Source organism: Neopelma chrysocephalum, unplaced genomic scaffold, assembly GCF_003984885.1.
Source record: "Neopelma chrysocephalum unplaced genomic scaffold, ASM398488v2 Primary Assembly neopelma1_69, whole genome shotgun sequence".
Lineage (NCBI taxonomy): Eukaryota > Metazoa > Chordata > Aves > Passeriformes > Pipridae > Neopelma > Neopelma chrysocephalum.
In genome coordinates this window covers 821,888-833,444 of record NW_020897729.1, presented here as the reverse complement: position 1 = coordinate 833,444, position 11,557 = coordinate 821,888, and the positions used below count along the sequence as shown (strand labels likewise).

General features: G+C 45.4%; 1 protein-coding gene across 1 annotated transcript; it reads left to right on the top strand.

Moving 5' to 3' along the window:
- CLDN16 (claudin 16) lies at positions 1-11,346 on the top strand. Its single transcript, XM_027685805.1, has 5 exons — positions 1-272; positions 4,933-5,035; positions 5,274-5,438; positions 6,519-6,710; positions 7,052-11,346. The coding sequence occupies exons 1-5, from the start codon at positions 159-161 to the stop codon at positions 7,189-7,191; spliced, it is 714 nt and encodes a 237-aa protein (XP_027541606.1). The 5' UTR covers positions 1-158; the 3' UTR covers positions 7,192-11,346.
- Positions 11,347-11,557: the final 211 nt, after the last annotated feature.

Here is an 11,557-nt window from a genome sequence, read left to right as displayed (position 1 = left end):
GATGGCATCTGCACAAGTGAGAAGGTCCTGCTGCTCGTGGTCACTGGGAGAGGGTGGTGGTGACCTGGGACACTGAGGCTTTGTCTCTACCTCAGCTTTAAGAACGAGGCTGGGCACTGCTGTTCTCACTCCCCTGGATGTGCTGAGCACCTGCTGGCATGAGGTTTTTCCTCCAATACATGGGCTGCTTTTTTGCTTTTTTCTCTGCTGGGTTTTTGATAACATCTACCTGGACAGACTGCTGGATGGTGAACGCTGATGACTCCCTGGAGGTAAGATTGGGGTGAGGAGAGCCTGATCACCAAAACCAACGTGTCCTAGGGAGAGTTTGGTTCCTGGTGTCATTGCTCCACTCTCATGTACTTTTTCCCTGTTGTACTGGATGAAAGTGGATGAAAATGAAATTAATTACTGTGGCAAGAGCAGGAGAAAAGTGGTATTTTGTGTAGTTCTCTTTGCCAGGCTTTATTATCCAGACTCTGCTCTCATTTAGTAAGTTCAGGAAAGGTCTACAGGCTCCAGGTTTATATGTGCATGAACTCGAGTACAGTTGTTCTGTGTCTCCAGCCTGCATGGATATTTTGGAGATGTTTCTGGTTCTGTAGGTCAGAATTTCTGGTGGAAACATTCACCATGTACAACTGTGCTCTTTGTCTTTTTCTTAACAGCCATTGAGCTACAGGGTTAGCAGAAATTTAAGGGGGCCATGGGGACTCAACATCTTCTTGAACTTGTGCAGACAATAGCACTCTCAGTGTAGAGAAAGATATTGGCAAAAGTAAATTGCACATAAGGGAGAAGATTGCTGCTTACATGCAAGGTGTGCCCCAAAGACTCCAGGCCCCAAATCATCACTGTTTCTGCAGCACTCGGTACTGCAAATTTGTAATTTTCTTCCCAGCACAGCCATCTATTTCTGTACATTTAAGGGCTGCACATCCACAGTGTGGGAATCTGCTCTCTGGCAAACTGGATACCTTATGCAGTGGAGGTGAAACACCTTCCAAGACAGAAAGTTTGGCTGAATATATCAGGAAGAAACTTTCTATCTGCTGTTCAGCATAGTAAACCAGAACAGCTCCTCTGCACTCAGTGATTGCAATGCAGCATTTAGATGGATCACATGAAGTGGTGAATTATCTGAAGAAAGAAGGATAAAACTGATTACAAGAAAAACACTGTTTTTTTTCTCTGTGCCACAAGAAATCTTGATAATCTGACTGTCAGTCCTACCCTGAAAGGTGGTTGTAGATGCTGAGGTGGTGGTCACAGATTCAATGCAATGCAATTGCTGATGGTCAACATGTCTGCTCAGTGACCCTCTTTCCAGGGAAAATAGTGTGCACCCAGTGATGCTGGATGGGATTTCACTTTTCATTTGGGAGCTATTTCAGATTTCTTTCAGGAAGATGTGAATTGTCTGTAGTCAGATGAAGATATCACTATACTCAGAAAAGCCAAGTGAATCTGATTGTGAGGAAAATCAGAGGAGGAAAACCCGGCTCCTGAGCAAAATGAGTCCAGGAAAGAACCAGTCCATTACCCTGAGGCTGTGTAACCTTGTCTTCTTGGCACAAAGGCACCTGCTGATGGGCTGTCCGAAGTGCTCCATTAACACCCAGTTTGGTTATTAGCAGCCACTATTCTCACATTCCTGCTCTGAGTGTGAATACTAAATAATGGAGCAAAATGCCCCCAGCCTTAATACCTGACCACTGATCTCCTTAATGACCCTAATGACTCACTGCCTCTCTAAACAGGGAAATGCAGGTGGACTGTCCATGGCCAGAAAGGCTGTGGGGTCCACAATGGCTCTTGTTTTCTGCTGGAAAAAGGGTAAGTCAGGTAACTCTGACTCCAGGAGAAGGGAACTCCATCCTTCAGCAGCTGTAGCTACTGGCTCTTGTCTGGTTGCTTGGTTTTGACCCTGGCCCCCAGCAGATGGGGAGGATGAAGCCCTCACTGTGGTCCCACCGGAGAGGAGACCCCAGGAGGAAAAGGCCAGGGAGCAGCAGGAGCAGCCACTTCCAGAGGGGCTTCAGGGGCCCTGGCCAGAGCTCAGCTCTCACAGCCTCTCACAGCCTCTCAACCTCCCCTTCAGAAACAACAGGTTATGGCCACACAGAAAATGGTTTAAGCTGATGACTCCTTGTGAAGCATCAAGACAAGGCTGGGTCAATTTTTGCAGCAGTTTGTACTGGAAAAAGCCCATAATCTGCTTCCCAAGAAGCACTCCCTGTTGCAGGTGGATTATAAATATTACCACCACTGTTAAACACTGTCTGTTTTACTCTCGAGCTGGGCTTGTAATCATCCTATGTTGGCACCTTTTCACAGTGTGGTAAAACACTGTGACTAACATCGTTCGCATGTTTGTCTTCTCCACTTTCCCCAGAAGGAGAAGTGTGTGCTTGTTCTGGTCTTTTTTTAATTTGTATGAGAATTATTTTAATATTAATTATACATTATGAATAGTATGTAATTATATATATTACAGTCATTATGCAGTTCATGTTTTACATACATACTTGCGTTAGGGAAAGCAGGTTGTGGCAACGTGTTTTGTAACCAAAGTGGGAGATGAGGAGTGTGGCAGAGATGCTTAACTGCTCAGGGAGTCCTTGGCTGGGCCCAGGAAAGCTGGGGCACATTTGCTATGGGGGGAGAGAGTTGATGGGGAATTAGTGCTGCCAGCATGATGCACAGGTCCAGCCACGGGATGGAGAAATCCATAACCCCACATGATGCTCCAGCCACCCCTGATCCCCCTCCCCCTTCAAGCAGTGAGTTCCCGTGTGCCTGAAGATTTGTGCTGTCAGCACAAGGGCAGATGCCCAAGGGTGGTTTGGGAGTAGGTTAGCAACCAGGAGGACCAACAACCAGGTGCACAAAACAGAAGGGAGAAAGAGATGGTCAAGGAGGTTACAAGGCAGATAACAGAAAGCAGAATAGCTAAGCAGTGGCTCAGGGCAGCCACAGGTCCCCACTCCAATATTTGTTCCCAACCCTCCTGCACCAGGCAATGAGACATTTATCCCTGGATGTGCACAGGCTGCATAGAGATGGGCTGATCCCTGCTTTGACCATGATCAGCACTAGTAGGAGTAGACAACAACTGAAACATCCCAAGAAATGCAAAATATTTTTCAAGTTTTTGTTAGTCTGGGAAGGGAGTTATTTTACAAGCTAGACCATGATCATAATTGTTGTGCCTTAAGACCTCTGTTTTGCTTGGAGGCTGACAAAGCCTGGAATCCTGTTAGTCTCTTCATAAATAATTTAGAGGAAGATGCTGCTTGTAAGATTTAAAAAACAATACTAATGCGAGCAAGTAAGGAAGTAACTGACATTATTAGCTGAATACAGAGTAGTATGAATAAGCCTGTGGTGGTTTGGGAGGAACACGAAGTGATATAAATGTAAGTGGAACAAAATGTAGTTTAATAAAAATAAGCTAATTTCAAGCACAGCCTGAACAGTGGTGAGTTAAGAAAGGAGGGGAGCTGCAGCTGCATTAAGAGGGCCACAGTAAAAACACATCTAATGCGCACGTGGCAAATTGTTTTACATGACACTGTTCTCTTGAAAAACACAGAAACAATGAAATCAGTTTGTTTTACCACTGATTCTCATTTTTTGTGAGATCGTTCATTAAACATGCCCTGAAATTCTCAGAAATTTTAAGTGCTTTTTATCTTCATGAGACAAAACGTGTAGATTGTTTTCATTGAAATATAAATAGTATCTCTTTTGCCAGTCTGAAGTAGTGAGTAATTTTTACTCGCCTTTGATCCACAGGGCAGTATCACAGAGGAGCTGCGCTGTTTGGCTCAGACGTTGTATTGTGGACAAAATATTGCGGCTGGCTACAGACTTCAATACATCCTGAATAAGACTTTATTAGGTGCTTGAGATATGTTATTATCTGCTTTGTGATTTACACAGTGCAAGAAAAATTAATTTATTGCGTCATCTAAGCAAGCCTGGTCCCCTCTGCCTGCATGAAACTCATTTGATGGAAGAGTTTCTCCTTCCATTAACTGCAGTGGGTGTCACTGGCAGCAGTGGGCAGGCTGGAGTCCAAAGCTGCACCAACACTAGCTCTGCTCCTTGTATGAGCCATTCCAGGAATGTTTTAGTTGTGCTTGTTGCCATATTTGCATTGGTAATGAAAATACCTCCCATATTAAAGTGATTTATGAAAGGCTGGGCTGGGAATGGTATCTACGGCTTCAGGACAGTGGAGACGATTAGCCATGATGCTACTGCAACGTCTGCCCCAGTCTGGATGTTTCAGCAATGACTGTGGCTTCGGCACGCGTGGTCCCATAGCTGGCAGCACACCTGGAGCCCCAGGGCCAGGATCAGCACTGGCTGCCTCTCATTTTCCAGCCCTGTTTACGACTGAGTCATTTGGGGGTGGCACTGCACGGGTGTCTGGAGAGGGGCTCACACCCACACCTCTACTTTGCATGTCTCTCCCACTCTCTGAGTTGCTCTTTCTTGTCAGGAGGATGGTGTAAGGGGAGCATGGACAGCAAAGTCTCAGGTCATCTGGTCCATAGCCCTGCCCAGCTCAGCCTAGACGAGATTTGGCAAGGAGTGATCAAACCTGCTCTTAGATCTCCCTGGTCAGCCACCCCCCAGCTCTCCCCAGAAATTTCCTTCAGAATTTTTATTAGCAATAGGTAGGCTTTGGGTTTTTTTCCCCAATGTCTAATCTGAATTTCTTTTCCTCTAATGTAAAAACATTATCAGGTATACAGAAAATATTGTAACATTGTCCTTGTCCTCCATCCTGCTGCTTTCTCTCTTTTTCAAGCTAAACACTCTGGTTTGCCATTGATGTAACCTCCAGGATTTCTGTTGAGGGGCTAAGCTGACCATCTATTATGTTGGTGGATGTTTAAACTTTATCTTCTCAATCCACAGGTGAGTACAAAATGCCGTGGCCTGTGGTGGGAATGTGTCACGAATGTTTTTGATGGGATCCAAACTTGCGATGAGTACGACTCCATCTATGCCGAGCACCCTGGTATGTAAGAGTCATAGATGTTTCTACAAGTAGTGGGGACACCTGAGTGTAGACTAAAAGAGTATCTGTTCTATGCAGTGACAGATAATTATAGGCATGTTTCTTTTCTCAGTGAGGTATTACTCCCAGGGGAAACTGGAGAAAGCTTCACCCCAGAAAAAATGTCATAGGATCTGACCCCATTGCCCCCTACGTTTCCATTCCTTGTGAACTAGAACACTCTGCTTTTGTCCTGCAGTGAAGCTGGTGCTGACCCGAGCCATGATGATCACAGCAGATATCCTGGCAGGATTTGGATGTCTCTTCCTTGTGCTGGGATTGGACTGCGTGAAATTCCTTCCCGATGAGCCGCTCATCAAGCTGCGCATCTGCCTGGTGTCAGGAGTTATGTTGCTCCTTGCAGGTATTCCCTCCCGAGCCCCCATTCTTCAGGAAACCCTTTAGCAACTTAGGGAAGTACTAAAGTCTTCTCTTATTATAAGGAGAGAGGCTGGGAATTTTCTGTATGGTAAACACAGAGGAAGAATCTTTATTTGATTTATTTGTGCAATATAACTTCCTCTGTTCACCACCTGCCCCTAACAGCACGTACTTGAGTTTATCTGCTTTCAGTTCATGTATTGACCAGGTGACTTGGCTCTGAGTTGACTGACTTCCATTTACTATGAGCAGTCAGCCTTGTTGATAAAGCAAAGAGACCTAATTGCTGAAGGACTGGAAACTTCTGGCATCCTGGTTGTGTTCCTGGCTCTGCCACAGATTGTGTGACCTTGGGCAAGTCACTTAGCCTGAAATCTCTGCAGCTGATCTCTAATAAAAGGATAATAACATGTCTATCTTTCCTAGGTGATAAATACCCAACTGGCTGAGGTGCTTTGCTGTTACAGCTAGTGGGAGAATTTTAAATACAAAATTAAATATCTGACTAGGTACCAAATAATTTCATTTGACTTCATGCCGATATTGAGCAGCTACCTCTGTTCAGTGTGAGCAGATTTAATACATAACTCACTCTGGCTACTGGGAGTGCATGTAAAACACTTGGAGAGGTTCTTTTAAACATCTTCCATTCAATTCTCAAAGTTTGTGCGACAAACAGCATCAAAGTTCTGAAAATCAAAACAGATTAGAAAATTAAATTCTGGAAGCAACTTTACAACAAGTTGGTAAACAAACCGAGAACGGAGGAGCTTTCTACCTTTTGCTGCGGAAACCTGAGTGCTGCCAGCCAGTGCTGGTGGTGTGTGCAGTGCCAAGCTGTGAGGTGCAGCTTCTGCCTGACAGCGCTGTGGCTGATATCAGCAGGAGCCAGGGGGAACCTGCCAAAGGCTGAGGCTGAACAGGGGCCAGATCCTGCTGTCCGTAGAAGGTCTTTCCATCCTGAAGTCTGATCCAGCAGACAGTAGCTATAGCTTCAGATTTTGTTTGTGATCTTCTCGTGGTCTGCCTGAGAGCTGTGTGGCACCTTGCTCCTGTCCTGCAGGTCTCCCAGGCATTACGGGCTCGGTGTGGTACGCAGTTGATGTCTACGTGGAGCGCTCCTCTCTGGTCTTCCACAACGTGTTTCTGGGCATTCAGTACAAGTTTGGCTGGTCATGCTGGCTCGGCATGGCGGGGTCACTCGGCTGTTTCTTATCTGGGTCCCTGCTCACCTGCTGCATGTATCTCTTCAGAGGTGAGGAACTGTGGCAGGGCTGAAGCACAGTTCAGAGAGAGAACCATTGCTTGGAGTGTGCTACAGGTGCACAGGGTGGGGAAAGTCCTTCAGGGACATCCTTTGGGATGGTTGTTCATCCCCAGTAGCAATATTTTTGGCTGTAAAATGGGAATAGTCTTAGGCATCTCTAGAAAGCAAACTGAGGTCTTCAGGTGGGAGCTGAGGTGTAAGCATGACATAAAATGTGTTGTTATTGTGTCACACCTTGGAGTGCTGCTTTCTCTGCATTATCAAGCTTTGCAGCTGAAAGTCACCAAGCACACATCAGCAGTTCCTATTTCTCTCCCTGTGCCTCACAGAGACCAGTTCTGGAAGATTCCATCCTGCTTACTCCTTGAGGAAAGGCTATTCCTCAGCTGCCACCATCGTAACAAATGTGCATTTGCCATCCTCACAAACAGCCACTGCCAAAATGTATGCAGTGGACACAAGAGTGTGAGGAGCAGGTAGGTGCTCCAGAAAGCATTCTGCTTTTATTTGTAGTGGATTGCACAGAGACCCAAGCTCTTGTGGTTGTGATAGAGGTGTACTTACATTTCAAGGATGTACTGTATGCTACGTTTGCATTGTGAGAGCTTCAAAAAAGCCTTCCTTCAAGAAAGTAATCTCTGAGAAGATCTTGCTTTAGGGAATCCTGTTTTCTTGAGTGCTGAGGCTGCTTGCATGGACTGAAATAACCAACACAAACTCTTTCGGCATTTGTCTCAACACTATTGGTACAGGGAGATAAATCAGCTGTTCCCGAATCAGACCACAGTGTTGTGCATGAAGAGCCCCAGACTGCGAGATGGATCTGTTTCATGTCTGGCAACATATCAACAGAATGTACGAAGCAGAAAATACTGTCAAAAAGAGGGACTGACTGTCTGACCCACAGCTGGACTCTATGCACCCAGCATGGGGGTCTGCTTCTCTTACAGGCAGCTGGAGAGTTCTTCAGAAGATAAGAGTTGTATTAAGCGTCTGACCCTTTCTTTGGTCCATGAACCGCTGCACTAAGAAAACACTGCAAATCCAGGTGCATTCTTCCCTGCAGAATAGAGGCCTTCTCAGTCAGTGTTAAAATGTACATTACAGATGCTCTAAACTCACCGAGATCTGGAAATTGCCAGCTTCATCCTGCTTAGTAAAGACATTGCTTGGACAAAGAGAGTGAAGATCCAAAATTTGACCTTGTGCATGACAATATGTCTATATTAGCTAGAAACTAGGATAAATGATAGTAAAATCTGTTGTCCCTTTCTATCAAAAGATATTTAAATCCAGTTCAGGACCTACTGCAATCCATGCTGCCATAGGCTGGATGAGGCTGGAGCATCAGCCAGGTCTTCATTAGGGTGGGTGACAAAAACCCATTATGGTTTAACAGGTTCCCTAAGGATGAATGTGAAAATTCTTCCATGCCTTTAATGGAAAGAGAAGCTTAGACAGAGTTTTCTTAGGGTTGTTAGGAACTGTCCAAATTCAGTCCTTTCTACTGTGGGCACCACATCATAAGGTCGTGGGCACCACATCATAAGGTCATGGGCACTGGAGGCTGAGAAAAGGCTCTCAGCGCAGAGATGTGTCTGCTCAGGGGCAGTGAAGAAACAACAGTTGAGTCCCAGCAGGGTGTGCACAGCCATGAGTACTCAGGCACCACCAGAGGTAGGCTTCCTCCACGGACTACTTGGTGGTGAGACTGGATTTTCTTCTCCCAGAGAGTATGAAATAAAACCTCATGTTATGTGGGCCAGAGGGGAATGGGATGGCTGAGGATGGAGTGGGCTATGTCTCAGATATTGCCTCTGATAGCCCCTATGATGGAAAATGAAGGGCTGAGTCCTCTGATAGATTATCCTGGAAGCAGCATCTTGTGCTGCAGCGCAGAACTGATCAGCATGGTTAAAACAAAACCCAGTCCTGACACGGCTCCTAGTCAAGAAGTACTCAGACTCTGGAACAGACAGGACAACAGCAGGTCCATATGGCTCTGCTACAGGCTCAATCACCTCCACAGGGCCCAGACCATAGTGCAGCCATCTCAGCAAGAGCCCTCGTGGCAGTGCTGCTGCCAGGTGAGGGAGGTTCGTGCCTGCAGAGTTCATGCTGCTTGGGTTGGCAGATGTTTATGTTAGTCCAACTGAAAGCAGGTTATTGCCAACAAATGAGCTGTATTGAACAGATGTAAACACAGTAGGAGAAGTGATGGAGGCTTTTTTACAAGGTCCTGGGAGACAAGGAATACAAGAATTATGAGTGATGTGATGAATTCATGGATCTCACCAAGAATGCACAAAGAGATTGGAGGTGACAGGAATTTCTGCCTGTTAACTGCATCCAGAGCTTGGTTGTGGGTTTGTTTGTTTGTTTTTTTAAGTTTTTCACAGTCACATCAGAAATGTGTTTGCTGTGGGGTTTTGGGGCAGGAGAGCTGACACTGCTGATATGCTCTGCCAGGGCAGGGAAGCTCTGGGAACATTTTTGAGTCTGGTTCCTGGGTTGTGCCCCTGCTCCCCTGCTCCTTCAGGGACACACTGGAAATGAGATGGAGGGTGAACACACCCTAAAGGCAGAGCTGTGCTCAGTGACTGCTCCACTACCCACATCCCCGCTCCTGCCCAGAGAGGCAAATGCTCCCTCAACCTCCCCAAGGGAGGAGAGATGCCACAGTGCCACAGGCAGCCTCAGCTCGACTCACGCAGCACACACATGCTCCTGGGTAGGACTTGCTGAGCAAAGACTTCATCAGTTGGACCAAAATCCTGAATCAAAACCTCCCCAGCCTATGCAGCCAGCATGTTGTTCCTCCCCACAAAAACTTGGGGACACCCTCCAGCCTCTCGTTGCTGTTTTCAATAGCTTTTTCTGAGCATGAAGATTATTTCCTGCTGCAAAGACTTATTCCTTGTTTGGCAAAGGGGAAATGCAGATGTAATTGCAGATCCCAGACCATTGATTTCTCCAGTAGTTGAGGAGAATTTTGGGCCTTCATCCCAATGGTCTTCAGCTTGATTTAAGGTGATGGGAGCTGTTTTGTGACTTGCAACGTGTGGGACACACCAAGCAGTGACTCAGTGGGCACTTTGGGATCTAATGCCTATGCCTTGATCAGGGGTGAATATAAAGGACTGGTCTCATTAGTCCCTGCAGCCCTGTGCTCCTTCTGGGGGTACACAAACAGAGCACATGCATACCCCAAATACTATCTTAACTCAGGGTCCATCCTCTTCAAATACACTTTGCATACAAAGAATATACATACAAATATTCTTGCACAAAAGAATATTACATAAACACTTGTGAACCTCTCTTCTTCAGTATCTGTGTAGAGTAAGTGTTAATTTTTTAACCATACTTCTATTCTAGCCAAACTCTATGATTGGTTTTGAGAATCTATCACCTGCACAAGAGGACTAGGAAGAGGTCACAGCAACCCTTAGGTTTGCCAGGTTAATGTTTTGTAACAACTGGTCCAGTGCTGCACTGCTTCATTATTCAAATTCTGCTGACAATCTATCTGATGTTTTGATCAGCTGTTGATATTTAATTGTTAATCCCTGTTTGATTTAATACTGACACTGGTTTCATGACTGCAGGATTCACTCCTCATTAGCTCATTACCATGTCACAGTGCAGATCCATTTTAGTTTAGTTGTTTATTCATTAGCAAGAAACCTCCCAGAAAGGATACAGGACTTATTTTTTCTTTCAAAATCACAACCAGTCCCTAAGGCTAAAGACATATCAGGTGAGCTCAGTTATTAAGGTATTTCCTTAATGCCTACTTACATTTCATTCAAGCAGTAGCTGACTAGGAATGACAATAGACTGATTTTCCCTTCCTGATCACCACTGATGGCTTACCAAGGCTTTTTGCTCAATTGTTCTTTCAGCTGAGGCCCAACATTTAATCCTTCAGTTCCAACAGCATTTTAGGTTTCTCTGGATTTTCACTAACTTCCAAGGAGTATTTTTATGTGTTTGGGCACCTCAGTCTTCATTTCCCAGGGCATAGGGAGAGTAAGGGACATAGCTGAGAGCTGGGACTCGCATCTTTTCTCCCTGCTGTACCTACCCCACAGTGTCTCCTTGAACTGGGGCTTCCTGTTGTCCTCTTCACTGACAGCACACAGATTGGTGCAGTGTGCCAGGGATCCAGCTGATTGCAGGTTATGAAAAACAGTGAAATGTTGTAGGTAAGCTCTTCATTGATTTCATGCCTTACAGATAGGTATTGATTTCCCATTTTGATACAGGCAAGTGAAAGAGGTAATAAAACAATGACATCTGCAATGGCTGTCCTTTTCTGCATGCAACATTACATCCTCTCACTGCCTTGATCAGCCTTGTTTATAAAGACTTTTAATTACCCTAGCAGTAATTAGGGCTCACTCTTATTTTGACCTTGTGAACTAGGCTGTCTCCTACTGCAGCTGCATGAATGTTTCCCAAGATACAAATTTCCTGCCCTTCATAAACATTGTTATGTGATTTTGGTGTGGATTCAGTAGATTTGAACAATTATTTTCAGTAGATGGAACGTTAGTTCAGAATTCTGCTTTTCTTACATATTGTAACATCAGTGAGATATAATAAATGTTGTTGCCTTTGAGTGTCTTGTCTTTCTAGCCCACATCCAAGTTTTGCCCAGAAAGGTGTTTTGCCAAGTGACCTGCTTTGACTCCTGTGAGGAAAATCACTGCTCTCCTGCAAGGACACACAAAAGGCAGCAGCACAAACAGGACCAGCTCTTGGGTAAGGGGGAGTGATTTTGGAGGCTGTCCAGACCTTTGCTGGTAGCTACAGACCTTGGACCCCAGTGC